This window comes from Tauraco erythrolophus, chromosome 1 (genome assembly GCF_009769465.1).
Source record: "Tauraco erythrolophus isolate bTauEry1 chromosome 1, bTauEry1.pri, whole genome shotgun sequence".
In the NCBI taxonomy this organism is placed as follows: domain Eukaryota; kingdom Metazoa; phylum Chordata; class Aves; order Musophagiformes; family Musophagidae; genus Tauraco; species Tauraco erythrolophus.
In genome coordinates, this window is record NC_141465.1 from 75590460 (window position 1) to 75611551 (window position 21092).

General features: G+C 38.4%; 1 protein-coding gene across 1 annotated transcript in view; it reads right to left on the reverse strand.

Moving 5' to 3' along the window:
* The window catches only part of PCCA (propionyl-CoA carboxylase subunit alpha), a 321041-nt gene that overhangs the window by 194551 nt on the left and 105398 nt on the right, over positions 1 to 21092 (reverse strand). The window contains exons 8-10 of the mRNA XM_086611055.1: positions 17779 to 17815; positions 11170 to 11248; positions 1189 to 1291 (exon numbers count right to left, since the gene is read on the reverse strand). Of these exons, the coding sequence (XP_086467181.1) occupies positions 1189 to 1291; positions 11170 to 11248; positions 17779 to 17815 (219 nt within the window). The remainder of the gene's footprint in view (positions 1 to 1188; positions 1292 to 11169; positions 11249 to 17778; positions 17816 to 21092) is intronic.

Genomic DNA, 21092 nt, shown 5'->3' on the forward strand with positions numbered 1-21092 from the left:
GCACTGAAAGGAACAGATCATTAAAATTCTGAGCCACAGCAAGAGAACATAGGAAGAAGCTCCAGCAATCTGACCTTTTGGGTAACCTAAGCCTAATGCTGAAACTAAGCGTTTGCTATACACCTTCCCATGATCCTTCAAAAAGATAACAGGGTGGGGTTTGAATTTCGTTTTTACAGATTGCTTCATTTCACATATGCAATAAGTTAGCCTGTGCACAGACAAGTTTTATATGGAAATTTAAAATAAATAAAAACCTAGGAAGTATCAAGTTTGAATGGGCACACATCTGGCAGAGTAAAAAAACATTAAATATCTCTCTCTTACAAATCATTCCACATTATCAAATTTATTGTTGTTGGTTCATTCCCTTATTAAGCCACTGTCAAAATACTTCAAGGTCTCAATGTAAAAGAAAACATACCACAACTTAGAGTTTATATTTTGGACAAAAATAAACTAAGTTTCTGTTGAGGAAACTGACATACTCCATATGGATTTTTTTGTCAGGAAATATTATTTCATGGCTATTGACAAACACAATTTAGTTACCTATATAAGATCAAATACACCACAAATTTTAAAAACATAGTTTTGTTAGAGAGTGTCCAAAACAAACAAGTCTTGTCTTGCATTAGCACATCTAGCTTAACACTGGATCAAATAAATGATATAAATGGTCACAATCCAGAAGTTAAGGAGAATACATCTGATTTCGGAACCACAAACTGCCCAAAACGGGACACAAATCCTCCTGAGTTCCCAGGGAGCATGAGATACTTCAGAGCAGAATCCAAAACACTGACAAAACCACCTAGAGCTTGCAAGAAAAACATTAAAGCATGGCAGTGCTTGAACTCCTACATCCTCTGCTCCACTCAAGCACTGCAAGCAGGATCCAGAGTTCAAGCTCCAGCCCTCAGGGCAGATGCCTACAACATTCCCTTCCCCTCCGCCCACAACGAACTGAGTGCAGTACATTGTCTTCCCGCTGAAGAATGGCTAGAGAATAAAAACAGGAAGGCTGTATTGTGCATGATAGCCATGTAGTTTGACCAATGGTTCAAGACACAGGAAAACACAAGACTAGGCCTTTTTTAGCGGAGTGTTTGAAACATTTTGAACTTTGATTAGTTTAGGAGTTCAAATCTTATTAACTAAATAATAAATAATAATAATACTACAAACCTGGATTTCTATGTGACGAGGGTTATCAATGAACTTCTCTATCAGTAAGCGATCATCGCCAAAACTTGAAGCGGCTTCTTGAGATGAAAATCTAAAGCCTTCCCTTAAATAATGAAAAAAAAAACAAAAAAATCAATACTTTGAAAGTTAAGCTAAGTTCTGAAGTACACAAAGAGAAGGAACACTTATTCCAGTCATCTGGCAGTTTTCATCAACCAACATAGACGTCCAAAAGCCAAGTTTTACCATTTGCATTTAATACTTTAATGAACATCCTTTTTTTCTTTCTTTTCTTCAAAGACAAAAAAATAAATTCTCAAAGGACAGAGAATTTCAGAGTGTTTAAAAAGTCTGGACATTCCTGACAATTATTCATACAGGTTTTCTTTGTTGGCATTTTATTCTGCAAAAGCAATAAAGCAATCAAATTTTAAAAACCATTAATTACAAAGTAATTCTTACACAGAAGTAAAGGTAAAGCTCATTATTTAAAGCATACAGCCCTCTTAAAACTCAATAAGAGCAAAGGTTAGTTGCACATTAATTAGATGAAAGAACTGCAGATATAATACTGCAAACCTTGTACATTCAACCGCTGAACACACAACCAGAAGATGCAATGCTTCACCTTATAGAGCATACCAGCTCTACTACTAGTTTTTTCCCTGCAATGAAGTATAATGGAGTGTTATACTGTGCATTCCATATGCCTCCCTCTTTTTTCTCTTTTACATATGTAACTACTCAAAGATTGTAGGATACTGTATTTATTGACTTTATTTTTCATGGCAGAAAGATTAGTCCTGTAGGGCATAACTGCTGACAAACAACCTCAGGTAGAGCTTTCTCAGGGTGAAATGTACCGTAACGCAGGGACCCAAAGGCTCCACAGAAGTTTTCTACAGGCTTAGTAGTCCCATTTATGTTGATACATATGGAAAGTTTGAGGTAAGCTTCTATGAGATTGACTACTGAAATGCAGCAGCCCTGATATTTGTGTCCCAAATAAGAACTATGACACAACTGAGTCCAAGTTTCCACTCTTTCTACCTCTTGAATATAGTTCAGTTCCACAAACAAAACCCAGACAATAGAAACACGAGATAGGTAAGTCTGCCATACAGAGATGCGTACATTTAAAGCTATTTCTTCACCTTCTTTCAAGACTGTGGAATAACATATGCTATAATTGAGATATCACATTCAACAGACAGTCTTTTCTAAATTCATATTGAACTTTAATACATTAGACTACTTAATAAAGAGGAAAAGGGATATCAAAATTTATGATTCTGTATACTATCTGATCTGTCGAAAAAACTAAAGCGAGGTAAGAAACAGCCATACACAGTGCTTGAGCTTACTGAAATGGATTTAGAGCTGTTTTAATTCCTAAATCAAAGGCTCTGTTTCCTTTTGTAAATATTCTATCACACAGTTTTATGCACAATTGACTATTTTTCCTTCATTGAAGTATGTGTTAATTAGAAATCTAAACTGCAATATTTGTCAAAAAAAATTGTCAAAAAAAGTCAGGTGCCTAATTATCTAATCCATACATCTGTAAGTCTTTAAATTATATATAACAGGAACGACTATCTCAGTCAGGTATTCTGACCTTGTTTGTATCTTACAAACGTGTGTAGTGGCACTCGTTCAGTGATAAAAATTACCATAAACACTTTGCCTTCCTTAAAGAGATCACACTAACTAAATGGAAATGGGTCTGAGTCTCTTTGCAAATATTTAAAATAAAAAAAGCTGTTTAGCTAGAAGAGAATTTGCATTTAGAGCGTTATCCTTTCACCAAGTAGTAGGCCTACAGAGTCCCACTGCAAGGAAGATGGTCCCCATGCAGCACAACTGCACTGATAACCTGTGATCAAGACCAAAACCTTCCTGCCCACACTAACTTCAGAAGAGAAGTACGGGGGAACTCGGGACAGGGAAACCTGAGCTTACTGCCCTTGTCTGGGCTCAGGCAGAGTTTCCAATACAAGCAGCACGCTGTCTGCAGCCTAATTAAGCCCTGATGTTTGACAAGACACTATCATTCAGGCCAACGTGCCTCGCCGATACAAAGACCATTGTTGATACCTCTACACTAAGACTCAAAGAGGCACTCTGCTCAGAGGATTCCTGAGCAGGGGCTCTGCACAGACCCACACTCCAAACACTGACTGCCAACTAACACGGCCATCTTTACAGCCTTCCAGTGCCAGCGACCTCCGCTAGACCATGGGGCAGGGAATGGGGAGGACAGACTGTCCATTAGACATTATTGGGTGCCCCGTGCTACAAGGACACCAGCTGAGCCGCTATACAAGGAGCGCAGCAAACAGCAGCACCTAAGAGAGCCCTTGGCAGGAGATATTTTTGGTAGTTTCTCATAAGGAGGAGTTGGTTATAGAGGTAGTTTTGACAGTAGGGTTGGAAGGGGTGTGGCATTTTGGTTGCAAGTTTATTCAGGCAAGGTTTTCTGTTAAGGTTTTTCCTAGGTTCTCGGTAATTTTTTGTAGCAGTTATTTTCTTTATTCCTATATGCAGATTTGCTGCTTTTAGGTGCTTCCATTAGCTTCTGCTAGCTCTTTTCCAACTCACAGATTGACAGACTGGTTCATGATGAGAAGAGGCCCATAGCTCCCTGCTGCAAGGATGACTCACACTCCAGGTCAGCCACCTGGAGACAGACTGCCATAGGGCCAGTAAGCTAGAGCACTGCTAACGGTATGGCCCCATGCAGTACACATAGTGACTCCACAGCCCCAGCTACAAGAATACCCACCTTATCCCAAGTTGGGCTTGCAGCAGTGGGGCCAAAAGGCCACCATAGTCCATGCCTAAGGCAGGCAGGGAACACCACTGCCTCTCTTCAGGAGCAGGGTGGGTCACGCTGGTGGGAGCTGCACTCTAGTCATAGCCTGGAGATATCAAGGAGAATGGGGAGGGAAAAATCAAGAGGTCCACCTCAAGCAGCTGTATGTAAAAGGCATGTGGCCAAGGCAACAAACAGGAGCTGGAGCCTCCATGCAGACACAGAATGGCAACATCCTTAGAATAACTGACATGGTGGCACAGGTCATACCACTGCAGTGCTGCAGTGAACAGCTACCCAATCTTTAAGACATGCAGCAGGACAGGCTTGCCCTTTTTATGAAAAAGCAGGTCAAATACATGGAAAATATATGGATGTCTTCTTGGGAAAGGGCAAGAGGGGAGGAGGTGGAAGGTCTGGATCAGGAAAAAGGCCAGAAAGAGTAATACTGCAGTGCAAATTTGTTAACAGTTCACATGCTGAAGCTGACAAAGTGGATGAATTCTTCTTTAAGCAACTCAAAGTCTCCAAGATCTTCAGTGCTTGTGGTCTGGATTTGGGTTTTTTGAGCTGTGGGTTTGGGGGGGGGGGGGAGGGGGGGTGTTGTTTGCTAGTGGTTATGGGGGTGGGGTTTTTTTTGTTGTTTATTTTGAAGTGTGGTTTGGGGTTTTTTTAACAGGAAACTAACCTCTCTTCATCCATTGGAAAAGCAACACAGAAGACTACAAGCAAGCTGGGAAGTTTCTGATGGATGTTGGGGACAACTTCTCATAGACATTAGATGGGCTGAAGAAGAAGAATTACCAGTAGCAGAAGAGAATGGAATCAAGGATCTCTTGAGAAATCAAACCATACAAGTCAGTAAGACCAGATGGGATGCTAAGAGAGGTAGCTTAAGTCATTGTGAGATTGCTCTGTCATCTTAGAAAGGCTTTGGAGGTCAGAAGAGATTCCTGATGACTGGAGGAAGACAAACATTGCACCTATCTTTGATAAAAGCATTAAAGAATCAAGAGAATTACAAGCTGGTCAGCCTCACTTTAATTCTGGGGAAGAGTCATGGAGCAAGATCTCCACAAAGCTATTTCTAGACACATGAGAAAGTGACTGGAAACAGACTGACTTTACCAATAGCATCATGCTTGACCAATCTACTTGTCTTTTATGACTACACCTATGGATTACAGGAGAAAAGTAGATATGTCCCTCAACTTTAGCAAGACCTTGACAGTCTCCCACAGCATCGCTGCTTCCAAGGTAGAATGTTACAGTCTACACAGGTGCACAACTAGATGGATGAAAAACTGGCTAGATCATTGGGCTCAAAGGCAACAGTTCATCTTCTACCTGGAAACCAATACCAGGCCATTTCCCCAAGAATCTATTAGACTGGAACCAGTTTAACCTCTTTGTCATTGACCTGGAACACACCACCACTAGTCTGTGGACCACTGCTAAAACAGGGCCATCAATATACTCAAGGGCAAGGCTGTATTTCAGCGAGACCTAGACAGTCTGGAGGAATGAGCTCACAAGCATCTTGAGTTTCCACAAGAACAAATGCAGAGTCCTGCATGTACCTAGCACAGCCTAACACGTGTGTCCCTCCATGTCTCCCCCCCACAGCAGTACAGTCTGTGGAACTGACTGGCTGCTTAAGACAACGTGGAGGTCCTTGTGGCTAACAGGCTGTGATGCAAGTGAGCAGTGCACCCTGACAGTAGTGAAGGCTAATTGAATAGCAGGCTGTATAAACTGCAGCACCACCAGTAGACCAACAGCAGCAATTGTACCCCTTTACTCAGCATCTGTTAGACCACAGTTGAAATACACTACATCCAGTTTTGGACACTCCTAGTACTGAAAGATATTGTTACACTCAAGATGGTCAAAGTACATCAGAAGCAGCAGAGTCAACCGGGCTTGCTGAACTTGAAAGGTAGCAAGGCTTTAGTGAACATCTAATAGCAGCCTTCCAGTATTTGAAGAGGAGTTCACTAAAACTTTGGAGCCAGGCCATTTACTGCAGTGCACAGCAGCAAAATGAGACAGTGGGGAGTTTCCAACTGGATGTAAGGAAAAAAATGACTAGAAAGAACTGAGAAACAGGCCAGGATGTTTAGAGAGGCTGCAGAATGTCAATGCAAGACCCAACTGGGAAGAGCTCTAAGCAACCAGCTTCAAATTCAGTGCTGATCCTATTCTGAGGATGAAGTTCAATGAGATGATGTTCCTAGGTCCCTTCAAACATGAAGGATTCTATAAGAAGATGATGTCTTTAAAGGTTCCCCTCTCTCCCTGTAGTACATTTATTCACACTGAAGTCTAAGTTGTACAAGAGCATTTATTTATCTTACCACAAGCTTTCTTGGGGTTGTCTGAAGTGAGATAGCCCATGCCAACTTTCAGCCTCTAGCTCTGAAATCAGCATTACTGCTTTAATTAAAACAATCACCTTCTTTGGATGAAGTCAGACACTAATAAAAAAATGCAGTCATTATGTAATATTTCAGTTTCCAATATCAGGAAATAATAAAAGAAAATAGTCTTTTCTTGGCCTTTCTAATTCTGGCCTTGACATCTAGTTAAAAACAGATGTCTGATAACCATTAGTGCAGTAGAATCCCTCTAAAACTATGACTGGTATGTTAAGTAATGAATAAATACTCAAATGTTGTTTGATTTTACACACAAAACCAATATCCATTGCTTCAGCTTGACGCCAACTTAAAAAAATCTGAAATTATGTAGTCACAGCATTTTACATATGTTAACACAAGTACCTGGCACGGAAATCTGTTGTAAAAAAAAGTTTTCAGGAACACTGTTCTTCAGTCATCCAGTTGACTCCTTCTCCCCTACCTGAACACTTGTACAGCACATACCTGTGCAAGACAGACCAAGGATGCCAAACTCCTACACTCCCATTTTTGCAGAGCAGTCTGACAGGCCAGATGCACTGCTTTGGAGGGTAATAAAACTCAATGTACAGGCTTGTAACGGGGAATGCTGTTTGGTTTTTCAAAGCATTGTCCTGTCATACTGCACACTTCAGACTTCCTTTACATCAGGAGGTGGGAGATTGAGAATGATTTGTTACATGTTATTGCACTTTAACTTCTTCCAGTTCCACTGCTCATTCCTTCAGAGCCATTAGAAGATTACAACATCAGAAAAAACTTCCACAGATGTTTCTGAAGGAAAGTGGGGAAACTGCAGAAAATTATCGCAGACTACAAAAAAACAACCTTCTACAAGTTCTCCCACATACCCTGTTGTATGATCCCAATGAAGAGCAACAACTGTGGAACAGTGGAAGTAAACACAGCACGGTATCATAGAACCACAGAAAAAATATTATAGGATTCTTGGAATTTGAGAGCAGATGTTTGACTTAAGCTTATAAAATGGGCGTAAGCATCAAGAACGAACTTAACAGGACAATTTATACTATAAATTAAAATTAATGGGTAATAAATGAATTTATAAAATAAGTTAAAAGGCAAAATCTTTCATCTCTCTAAATACTTGTTGCTGAAAGCTGCCTTGTTGGAAGCTTTCAAAAACAGACACTCACTAAGCATGCAAGATTTCAATATCCAGGAAAAGTTACAGAAGCTGAAACAGCTGGGGCCGGAGTGGTGGGGGGAGGCCGGGGGTGGAATTAGCACAAACCTCAAAATTTCTCAAAAGGGAATTGTTAGAAGATAATTCAGTAAAACTTTCCAACTCAGAGGTTATCACGTTTGCAGCTGAAACTACTAACTAGAGAAACTAATTTTTATCTGCAATTCCATGGAGTTTAAAACAAGGGCCAGTAGTTCCTGTATGATGACCTCTGATACCTTAAGTATCTTTGTGTGCAAAGATCCATCACAATGTCTGCCAGAAAATTTAAATTTGTTCTTTGGAGAGGATAGAGTCTTCAAACGAATTCCTTTTCAGAGTTGCCAGCAGACTATTTGAAGCCATGAAGCCCAAAGACTTCGCTATAGGTACAATTGTTGCAAGCATACTGAAAAGCAAGAGAGTCTTCTGTTTCTCCACAATCAAAGAAGGAATGATACCGAAAATTTCTAAATATTCAGACACCTATTCTATGTTTTGTTGCACTTCATAATGAACTTCATATTGCCTATATTGGGAAAGCACTTTCAGACCAGACACTTTGGGATGCAAGTAGAGGCTATTTACATACAAGACCAGAGCTAGCACTAAGACAGCAGTAGTTTTAGACACATACAGCAGCAGAACTCTCGCAGGCTATGAAGAATCTACCAATCTGAACTCAGTGTAAACTGCTCTTCAGAAATCTGCACTTCATTTTCAATAGAATTTCAAGTGGGTATTATGTGAAAAAAGAGCGTTCTGAACTCAGCTTACTCAAATCAAGGTAACTGACTAGGGATTACATTAGAATGAAGATGGTTATATTTTCATTTCAGGTGTGGGTTAGTGGCTTGAACTGCACACAAAATTCCAGACTAGAACTTGATGAAAATTTCAAAAAAGTAATACGAGTGAGAGTTAGGAAGGATTCATATCTGAAGAAATACAACAGCGGCCCTACCCAGATAAAGAGTCAATGGGCAACATGGCAGTCATCCAGTCATATGCATATGAAGAGCTAGTTCAAGAAAAAATAATTCTAACAGTGGTAAAAATATTGCAGTAATTCTAGTTATAAATACTAGCTGAAAGTTACAGAAATCTTAGCTAAAGCTAGAATAATATAATATTTAAAGATTCTAACAAAATTTTAATCACTGGTGATATTTAAGAGATGTGAAGGATGAAGCACCAGTAAGTTACCACAGTGAATAATTCTGTAAAAGTTGCAGTTAAGTCATTCACATAGGTCTTTTCTATTTCCAATGGCTATTTCCATGTCACAGCACACAATATATTTAAGTCCTCTCAATATTATGCATAGACAGTTGAGACAAGAAAAATTTTCAACTATCCTGAAAATCCAAAAGTATGTGTCAAACAAAATTAGTTTATATCAGGCTTTTTTCAAATAGCATTTGGAATTAATCCCATGTGACAAAGCCAAAGCAAGTTTACAAATCAAAATAATCATCAACAATTCTTCACACTCATCTTGGATCTACGAACCCTGAAATACAAAAGGCCATTCATACACTGGCTTCTCAGAGTCTGCCAATAGCTGAAAATTAGTTTATTTTTAAGATTACATGGATTTGGATGCAGCAAGACAATACATGAGATCAACAAGTTGAGTCACCTTCAAAACACTCAGTCAGATGTTCTTCAGACACATAAAAAGGAACAATCTTAGTTCCATAATGCAATTAGTGGACATATCCAATAAATATTTTACAACCTCACAGATATTTATTCAAGATAAACAATAAGAGAAACCCAAATGCTCTAGTTCATATGTAAATGCAAAGTAAATGTTTCTATCTTCAGTTCTCTTAATCTCACTTATCTTCTTGCAACAAGTACTTTGCCAACTTAATTTTGCCTTCACTGTTGCTTACCCATAAGTGTTAAAATAAGTATTTCCCCTTGATACAGGATCAGTAACTAGTGTTGATCCATGACTCAGGCCAAGTGTTCTTTCTCTTAGCACTTTTTAGATACTATTCTATAAAATTACACTATGAAGACAAGGCTAACTAACCAAAAGGATTGTTATAAGAGCACCGCTGGCAAATAAGAAGCTGAATGGTATTTCAAAGGCTTTGCACAAACAAGGCAAGCATCTCAAACTAATTTCACTAAATATCACTGGGCCAAAGTAATATCACTAAATTAATTTTGTACGCAAATATACAAAAAAAGAGTATCTCTAGCTGGCCTTCTGTTGATACTCATCACCTCTATCACATGACTTCCCTAACAATAGCCGCAACTTTTCTCCAAAATAAGTCAGCAATCATGATCTTAGGTTCAGTTTTCAATTTTTAAACAGTTACTTTAATCAAGCTCCTCTAGTCCTTTCTGAGCAAAACAAGAAATGAATGCCTTCCTTTCAAGTCCAACAGATGCAATTGCTGCCTGAACAAGATCAAGGCAGTCATTTTGGATTCTAAAGCAGTGGGAACAAAGCATCCTTATAAGAAAGCAGGTTATTCTAGATCTTCATTCTAATCACAAAACTTTATTTTCCCATTTAGATTTGACTATAAATGGGCTAGAGGTAGTAAGGTACAAAAAAAACACGACCATGTTTTCTTTAAAACTTAAGTTTAACTGCTAGCCATTCATTGTTCTTTTTTCCAGTTATCACATTTTGACAAAAATTAATTAGGGAACACAAAAATATGACAAGGAAATCTTGCAGGTGACCAAACTAAAGAAAATTTGAGTTGTACTTTGAGTTGATTCCAGCATGTGCTGTGCTCTCCATGTGGAAAGGAAAGCTCTTAAAAGGTTATCTAATTTTGCATTAAACAGGCTTTTTGTTACAAGTCTGAAAAAACCCAAAACGCATTTTTCTGTAACATCAGTAGCACACAGGGTTGAAACCAGTCTCCTCACTGCCAGAATGTCACCAGAGAATGGATTGTAAAACTTCACATCAATAACAAAGCATCTTGAAGTGTTCAGGCTTCAGATAACCATTAAGAGACATGAAAACGTCTGTGTTTAAACAAGCATTGTTTCAAACAGGCAAAAGCACAATAGTTTGCTGAGACAAATATTTTAAACACACAAGTATGCAATTTATTAGAACACATTCTGGAAACACCATATGCGTTTCCACACATGAATAATCAGTCTCATCAACTTTAACAGAACTAATGGCACGCATTAATGTTTGAGAATCAGGGCCAATAAGTATTCTACCTAACACACAGACAATTAATACATCAGCATTCTGAAAGGCATACAGCGAAGTGTTGACTAGCATACAGTCTACATTTACAGCCTATTATTGGACTAAAGGCAGTTGTATTGTTTTCTTACTCAAATTAATGGACCATGTTTTCTAAGGTTCATGCAAAAATTAATTTTAAAGAGGTGCACACAAACTCCCAAAGTATACCACTCACTATACAAAAGGGAGAAAACTAAATAATACCCAATTTCTCTGTTTAACATTTCATATCTGCTCAACTGTCAGCTCACAGTGGCTTAATGGGACTTTAGTAACTGCAGCATTCATCAAGGCAAGCTTTTGGACAGCATCTCACCTGGTCTCTTCATCATCCCAAGCGATTCTCATGCCTTTCCCACCACCACCTGCTGAGGCCTTGATCATGACAGGGTAGCCTAACAGCAGGGAACAATTAGACAGAAGTTCAAACTTTGTTCAGTTGGTCAGAGGAACATGACAACTGACCACATGTCCAATAATGCCAGCAGACAATACTTCGTTTATTAAAACACTTTGTTTGGAGGGAGAGGAGAGGAATGATTTTTCTTTTCAAGACTTAGCTGTCAGTGCAGTGATTTCTGAAGCCAAGAAAGGTTGTCTTCTCCAGTTCATTTATACCAAAGAAGGACTGAATGAATTATTCCCAAGTAAAAGTGATTTATGAATAAAGGCGTTTGACCTTTTTCAGCTCACATTTCTTTAGGAACAAGATTTTGTTCCTTTGTTCCTGCTGAAATAAGCTATAGCTCTGATAAAATTATTGAAAAGATTACTAGCAAAAACAAGCAGATGATCTTGATAAACTATTAGTCAAGGGATTCAGTAAGCAAATCTATCTTATCAATACTTCTAGTGTAATACATTTTAAATAACAGAGCACCTCACAAGAGCTGTGCTGCTCAGATATTATGCAATAATAAGTTACAGAGAAAGCAGATGATTACACTTTTTTTTTTTTACAATAAAAGAGGATTTTCCCCAAAATGGCAAGTAGTAAGGAAAAAGTGAGCAGCACAAATACGACAGCATTGTGCATAACTGGTCATATTTTACTCTCAGAACAAGATATCTTAATATGCATATGAGTCAAGAACTTGGTTATCAGAAAGCTAGAAAAGCACAGTAACAGAGTATGTAGTTTAAAAGCAGATTTAGTAATGATTGTTTATCTTGTACTACAATATTTTAGTTCAAAGCAACTTCCTAAAACAATTTCTTATTCATACCAGTGAACTTCACCTTTCTCCCGCATGAACGTACAGAAATTTGAAAGTTAAGGATCTGATTAGAAAGTTTTTGACATTCTAGGATAGCAGAAAATTCTTCAAGCCTTTGGTGTCCGGTGTGTTTAATGAAAATCATAACATTAGTCAAATATCAGACCAGCTGATACTGTCTGGCAAGAAGAGTCTGTCAGTCCTTGCAAATTGAAGATACATTCTATGAAAAGCTTTGATCTGGGGACAGAAAGGGATATCTGAATATGGTTCCCAATGGAAAAGCTTAAGTCTGCTATCATATGTGTAATTAATGTTTACAGTTTCTTTCTGAAACACATATCTGCTCTTGCTCTGTCAAGTGAGAGTGATACAGCACACTCACTTCCTCCCTAAAGTTATTTGACTGAAAGGAGGTTCAGGAGAAGATAATTAGAACCAGCAAGATCTGGAAAACCTTTTGCCTAAAAAGACTGAAGTGGACACAGAAAAAGAGGCATGATACAAGCATGAAAAAACAGCAGTGTTGATTGGAAGGCAGGAAAGTAGCAACAGTACAAGAGAACATTAAATTAACAAAGAAACAGAAAAAAAAAATCTATAAAATAGTTTCCAACATAACACATTATTAGACTGTGGAACCCCATGCTGCAGAGCATTCGTGTGGCTGAAAGCTGCAGAAAGGTAATAGATAAGCATATGTAGAGCACAAATCAAGATTCTCTAGGCAAAGATGACCAAAAGGTTATAAGCTTTCATGTTTTAGAGTCTAAAGTAACCTCTAGTTACTAGCTATAAGGAGAAGACGAAACAGAGCCATGCAAATAAGCTTGTTAGAGCATCTCTTACATTTTACTATGAAATATCTGATGCTGCCCACAGAACGGTAAGGGATAAGTCAGAGTAACAATGAGTTTGATCCAGAACTCTACTAAGTATTTTCAAGGTCTCTACAATCCCATGCGAAAAAAACTCTAGATTGCATGCAGCAAACAGTTCAACTCATTTTCATGAAATGCAGTATACACAATATGTACACAGGTAAAATTTATCTGTGCTGAGGCTGCTTTTCCAGATCCCTGGCAACTGCCAGGCTCCCAGAAGAGTCACTGGCTATCTTGAAATAAAGCAAAAAGCACATTTTGTACTATTATCATGCAAGAAATGAGATTTAACTGGGTAACACTAGTGAACTTAGACCTCTGGCAACACTATCACCAGCTGGAGACTCTCTCCAACTCAAGAGGTTGCAAGTCTGAAATTCTGAAACAAGCATTGTTTCAAGCCTTATTACGGCAAACTCACTACAGCAATTTCCATCACCTAATCTATCTTATTCAGTGTTACATGTACTTGAAAAAATCATCATCAATTATGCTAACAATTTCAGTCTAACAATATCAGTCTCTTGAATGGCTTACTGATTTTAATTCTGTAAGAAGAGACTAGTCCTAATTTACTGTTATTTCATTTCAACAGCAAAATAGGCATGCTGGCAGCAAGCCTTGGTGAGTCTTTATACGCTACAGAATATGTAAGTTCATATATCAAAACTCACATGGTTAAACTATCAAACAGGATACATAGGTTACTAGTATCGCTCACGAAAAATAGAACACTTCACTTCCCCCACCACCACCACCTTTTATGTATACTGATTACATGTCGACCACACTTGTATGCAAGGCAGTTAAAGATTCCAGAGGGCCACCATAAAGGTTTTTTTCAAAATTAAATCAAAGTAAGGAAGTCTATTTTGCAAAGATATACACAGCTTTTTAAGTTGACAAGGAAAAATTCTTTGCAACAGACCTCTGTGAGTTATGATGACGATCACCCAGTCCACTGAAAATAAGGGGAATTGAACTTTTTCTCAAATATGCCTTTACACACTATTTGCTCTCTGGGGCACTGAACTAAGCTAAACAGCAGTTCTTTGGCCAACACCGAAGACTGATGCGTGCTCAGACAAGGAAGGCTTTGTAGAATCTAAGTTTTGCATACACATTGGGTACAGGATGTTGGGATCAGGATGCATTACTCATCATTCTTCTAACCACTTCTGCACTATTCAGCAACAATCAAAATCGCTGAAGTATGCACACATGGATTGGCTGGACTAGTTGTGAGAAGAGAGGCATGCAAACAATTTAATAACATTCAGAAGGACCCGCAACAGCAATGAAAAGTGTCACAAAGGAGGTCTATTTTTTTAGTAGGCGTTAGGTTTTCAACCCTTTCCTCAAATTAGACACTGATTTACCCGAAATTAAAATTGCATGTAAGAATAAAAACTACTCATTATATAGTTTTACATCCTCGGGAAAAGAGCCGATGTGATTTAGCACTGCAGAAAGGATCACAAGAGGAGAACAGCCCACACAGACAAATAGAACAGAGAGACTATAGAAAGGAGCCTATACAAGAATTTGTGCCTGAACTACTTCTAATTCCTGATTTAGCCTAATATCTCCGTCACATTCTCTTGACAACTTGTAAGAGCGCATCTCAAACAAGAGGCAAAAGGTAGGGTTTACTCTTGTACTTGCAAAATTTGTATCCATAAATAATAGTCACCAGAAAAGGTAAAGGCAGTGTCTCAACCCTGAAGTGCCATGCTGCACTACTACTGGCTCTTTGGCCAGAACACAGCAAGTAGAAGTAGGAAAAAATGCAGGCAGCAAGAGAACATTATACAACGTTGGAAGCTTTAAGCGCTGACCCACAATGAATTTTATTTTTTTTTTTAATATAATTACTTAAGTCTTCTTGGAAGACTGAGGCTCTGGATAAGTGAAATTAAAATAATCTTAAAGTATTCAACTGTATACCAAGTGCCTTATATATGAGGACAAATGCATTATATACATAAGAGACTTTAATTTCATTCTAATTTAGACCTTTGGGAATTACAAATTATTGTGTTTTAATCTGATCAGTGGTCATGATTAGACAGAAGCTTAACCAAACTCATTAAATCGTCAAAATATGGACGGGGGAAAAGCTAGAAAGGATATTTTTCTTTCATAGATTTCTAGGTTGGAAAAGACCTTAGAGATCATCCAGTCCAACCATCCCTAACCCCCATAAAACTATATCCCTAAGTAGGTCATCCACTCTATTCTTAAACACATCCAGGGATGGGGACTCAACCACCTCCCTGGGCAGCCTATTCCAGTGGCTGACAACCCTTTCAGAGAAGAAATACTTCCTAACATCCAACCTGAATCTCCCTTGACTAAGCTTATACCCATTTGCTCTTGTCCTATCACCCATCACTAATGTAAAGAGCCCTTCCCCCACCTCCCCACCATCCCTACTCAAGTATTTGTAGGCTGTAATCAGGTCTCCCCTCAGCCTCCTCTTCTCCAGGCTAAACAGCCCCAACTCCCTCAGCCACTCCTCATAAGTTTTATTTTCCAGCCCCTTGACCAGTTTAGTCGCCCTTCTTTGGACCCGCTCCAGGAGCTCAATATCTCTCTCAAAGCAAGGGGCCCAAAACTGGACACAATATTCCAGGTGCGGCCTCACCAGTGCCGAGTACAGGGGCAGGATCACTTCCCTGTTCTTGCTGGTTACACTATTCTTGATACACGCCAGTATCCCATTGGCCTTTTTGGCCACCTGGGCACACTGCTGGCTCATATCAAGCCGGTAGTCAACCAACACCCCCAGGTCCTTCTCCACCAGGCAGCTCTCCAGCCACTCTTCCCCAAGCCTATAGTGATGCTTGGGGTTTTTACACCCCAAGTGAAGGACTCTACACTTGGCCTTATTAAGGCTCATGCCATTGGCCTCAGCCCAACGATCCAGTCTGTTCAAATCCCTCTGAAGGGCCTCCCTACCCTCGAGCAGATCGACACAGCCTCCCAGCTTGGTGTCGTCCACAAATTTACTGAGGGTACATTCAATCCCCTCATCCAGGTCATTGATAAAGATGTTAAACAGAACTGGACCCAGCACTGTGCCCTGGGGAACCCCACTGGTGACCAGCCTCCAGCCGGATTTAGCCCCATTTACCACCACTCTTTGGGCCCGGCCATCCAGCCAGTTTTTAACGCAAAAAAATTCATTACATGGCATCACAATATCAATCTTTTTTGTATCAAAATGGTTTAAGAATTTGCCATCTAGACAAAGTACCACCTAGCTGACTGAGGGTGACTTTATTATCTACATATTTAAGACTGTCAATGTAATGACCTCCAAAGTGCTACTGATATCAAAGACGGGAATCAGTGAACAGAACACCAGAAGAACTCAGAAGAAAATTAAACAAGAATACATTTTAAAGGCTACCTAGGAAGCCACAGAATGCCTTCCGACTAGCCTGATCTAGTTGAGAGGCATCCCTGCCCATGACAGGGAGGTTGGATTAGATGATCTCTAAGGTCCCTTCCATTCTATGCCATTCTATGATTACACTAATCAAAACTGTTTTTAATATACTTGCAGGAAATCTTTAAAAAACAAGTTAAAAAGCAAGAGCAAGACAGACTACTGAAATGAAACTGAACTGAAATAAAGTCATAATACTATGTATGCCTTTTTTAACAGCTAAAACCAACTTTATTTACAGTTCTCCTCTGAATGTTCCTCTTTGGTTGATAACCTCTTCCTTTTGTTTCTGCTCCCATGACAGTGATCAGAATCACTTGACTTCCCAACAAGGACATAAAGGCTGACCAACAGAAACGCTGACTTCAATTGTGTCAGTCTAAAAGCCAGCCAAGTGTAAATTAGGGGGGTTAAAGACAGTTAACCAGTGCAGAGTAAGAACCCCAACTTAATCTCAAAGTGGAAAGGTGTTACACTGATGAAGAGTCATCTGCAGCAGTGCAAATTGCAATTTCCATTTGGCACATAAGGCAACGCCATAGCTTTTGACACAGGTGAGGTGTATTAGTAGCTAGATCAATAAGAGGCACTTCAAATGTAGACACATTCTTTGAATTATGTACCTGTGATGAGCCTAAATAGCTTCTCATGGCTACTGTCTCTTAAAATGAAAAAAACCCACACCTAGAAAAATCTTATTGCATTACATTAGATTCTTCCTCTAGAAAGCATTTAAGAACATGTGTAATTTCAAACATATGGTTAAATATTTTCCCTAATACTAAGCTTTAGTAAATAAAAGCCAAAACTCATTAAACACATATTACACTTAACCGTCATCCAAATGAGTCCCAGACACTTTGCTGGTTGTTCTTTTCACCGTTCTGTAAGATATTCAGAAGTTGAATAGTGACTTTATTCCAGAAAGCACAGAAAAAAGGCTGGTGGCCTGGATGATATTCAACCTAATTGCAGTCCACACAGTGATGAAGAATGAAGATCATAACATCACTGGTGTCAGCCTCCATATGAAGAGAAATGCACCATGCCTGACTCCTGACTATCATGTCCAATTGCAGATATACTTTGAAATAACTCCTTTGGCGAGCTACTCATTACTGCGTATTACACACATTCCTCAAATCGTGGCTGCACTTGTTCTGTAAAGTCCAGTTTGTAAAGCTAAAATGAGATGATTTAAGACACGGGGCGTTAATGCCTAGATTCTTTCAGCCCTATAGGCAACAGGGAACTTAAAAACTATTAAAACATTATTTGTTCTATAGGGATTACTTATTACACATTCAATTTAGTCAACCATGTCTGCTGAGAGGCACACAAATCCCACCATAGCTAATTTAAGAACTTACCAATTTCCCTTGCAATTCTGACAGCTTCATCTGCATCCTGTAAAAGCAGGAAATGAGACCCAACGTTAATCCCATCAGCCATTGCACTATGTCCTGAGGGCAGTCATATATTGCACTACTGTCTCCTCTGATTCATTTAATGTTTGATTTTACAACCTTCTGACCCTTTTCAGCCAGAGGAATGTAAAATTAATACCATAAGTGGAATGTAAATTCTACCTCATCATTAGTATACTGAGAAACTCAAAGCAACGAGGAATCAGCTGACAGGAAACACAACCAGGATCGCAAAATGATTTTCTGCAGTTGTAGGAATTTAATGCTAGAATTTAGAAGTTTACAATCAATAATGGACCATAAATCAGATCGTTAAAGTTTGTCCACTGCCAGCTTGTTTCGGTCCTCACAGGTATTTCTTGTGTTTTCCTGGTTGTTGTCAGTAGGGGGAGTTGATTCTCTATTGTTTGGGAGTGATTCAGGTTCTGAAAACTTGCAGAACTTTTTAAAGACAATTTTGTTGTTTACTGAAGAACGAACAAAAGCATTTCAACTTTGCAAAGTTTTTCAATCTGAAGACAGAATAAATCTTAAATGCATCATTTGAAACTGTATCTGGAATGAGAATATTCACATAATTGTTTCCATTTAAGACTCTGCACATTACTAGTGTACAACAATTATAAAAATCCTTTTGTTGATGCCACCTATTGCTTCAGCTGACTCATACTACTATAGCCCGGTAAAGAAAAATGTACTAAAAAAACTCAGAATAAAAAATAAAATACTTGAAATTATTACTTATTAATAACCAAATCTATTCTCATGCAGTAGTTAATCCCAATTTTTTTTTTTACTGATAACAATATATTTCCATTATACAATACTTGAAAGAAAAAGGGTTAAATTACAGTGGCAGGGGTTAAGTTTGAAAATTCCATCCAAATTTGCTAGTATTTATACTATTCCATGACATGCATTAAAACATTTGTATGGAGGGCAGTAACGTCTGGAAACCACCAGCTGTTAAGTGTGTCTGAAACTATGGGGGCTGACTTATGAACATTAAAATGAAACTTGATATTTTTAAAGCTTTCAAGTCAATCCGTTTTAAAAGCACCCAGGTCAGAACTTTAAAAAAATACATAAGAAATGTTCATACCTGGTTCATTTATGTCCGATAATAAAACAAAATCCTCTTTAAAAGTCTTCAGTACCTAGTAACAGCCCCATGAAGAATAAGGGGGCTGGCAGGGGAAGTTGTCAGAAAATTTAATTTCCTTTCATTAGCTAGTCTGCTCCACAAATCGGTGCTTGTTAAGTTCAAAGCAGTCCTGAAAGCAACATCAGTTTTAAGTCTTTTTACTCCAGTCACATCTGTTAATGAGATTTTTCCAAATAGCAATTGTTTTTAAGTCAAGAGATAAATCTAGCAAAAAAACCTTCCTCGTCCTCCATCCCCGAAAATATAACAAAAAAAAATAAAAAAAAAAATCAGGGTTTACTGTTTTATTACACCTTGCTGCTTTCCATGACCCTGTACTCTCCAAATTTTAGCTTAAAGGGATAAAATGCATGAAAAGGGTCATTTAAGAATGTTAGTGGTTTCCACACATTGAGTTTGAAGGTTCTTTGTTCCTGCCTGTGACAGTTATGCGAGAATACTTCCCCTTAATAGCCTCTCTGTCAGGAAGTGTTAAACCTGCCAAATGCAGACAATTAGAGCCTCTGGAACAAAACGCAGGAAGAGTGATGACTGATGAAGAGCCACGATTATAGTCGAGAAGGAAACTTTTACATTTCTTTTCTCTTGCAAATTCACTCATATATTTGCAAAATAGAACGGGGGGAGGAGGGCAAACAGTAATTTTTTTCTTCACTCAGTTACCTGCAAACAAGTGGCTCACTGGCACACTGCAGTCCACAGGAAGGCAAGCTGCAAATCGTTAGAGGAACTTTTCACTGCCACTGTATTTTTCTACATGCAACAACTTTAAGTAATAAGCGGCATCGTTATCAGCAGCACTAATTGTCTCAGCTCTGGCTTGAATAGACTGAAGTCAACTGCCCAGCACAGTTATTAATTTACACTATTTCAACATCTGTTTCTTTTTCAGTTCTAATATATTAGAACTCAAACTCTAATACTAAAAATGATAATAATAAATGCATATTGATAATAATAAATGCATATTGATAATAATAAATGCATATTCAAATTGTTTAGCCTCCAAAGAGTGCTTCTGAAATAGAAAACAGAAGTATTGTTTTAAAGAGAAAAACTAAGGAACAAAAAATTAAGAAGCAACTGACATTGAAATCTCTGGAAAGGCTTTTGATCCTTTTCCATAAGAAAGTTTTTGTATCATGCATTTCACTTGCAGGTTACATAAACACAGCGGCAGTTTGACTACTCATAAAAAGTTAGAACAGTTATTTTAGATTTTTGGTTCAAAGAATTTATGCTAGATACACAACATTTGCCAAAGGGGGCAAAACCCAAACGCTATGACACTGTGTAACACACAAGTCCATACGTGCAAAATACACAAAACCACACTGGTACTGAAAGCATTTTGAATTATTTTTTAAAAGTCCTCAATGATTTACTGCCATTTCCTCCAAAAACACATTAGCTACACTACCATTTTCCCAAAATAGATTGCAGATTGTAAAGAAATATATAATTTTAGCACCCCCTTTTATTGTACAAATAAAAGTGTTCAAGTAATGGTACAAGTTTATAAAAATCATAAGTTATAAGATGATGTCATAGTGCTTTTACAAACGGCCGATTTCATTAAGTTAAAAAGACATAAAATACTCACTTAGCGTAAGAATTTCTAACCTCTTAATTTCGTGTATGTGCCTCACTGCCAGGTACCAGCAGGTGGAGACAAAAAAGCAAATCTATTCTGATGTCGAGGAATGTCAGGATAAAGCTGTTTAAGAGACTTTTAGAGTTGTAAACACTGTATTAACTATGAAGAACTACATAATAGTTTTCATGGCTGAGGGTGTTGGGCTTAGAAAACATCCAGTTCCTGCCTAGTCTCCAATAACCTCTGCAGCAACACAAGGATCCTTTAAAACTGATGTCAATAACCCAATGCAAGAATACCCCCAAAACAGATACCTGAAATTTAAATACAGTAAATCCATAGCCTTGCAGAAAACCTTCAACGTGTCTCCTGACATCATTAAAACTAAGACGACACCCAGAAATATTAATCTTCTGAGTCTACATCCAGTTGTGTTCTACCAGCCATAAAACCAAACTGGCTGTACATGGTAGAACAATACAAAAGTCTTTCTTC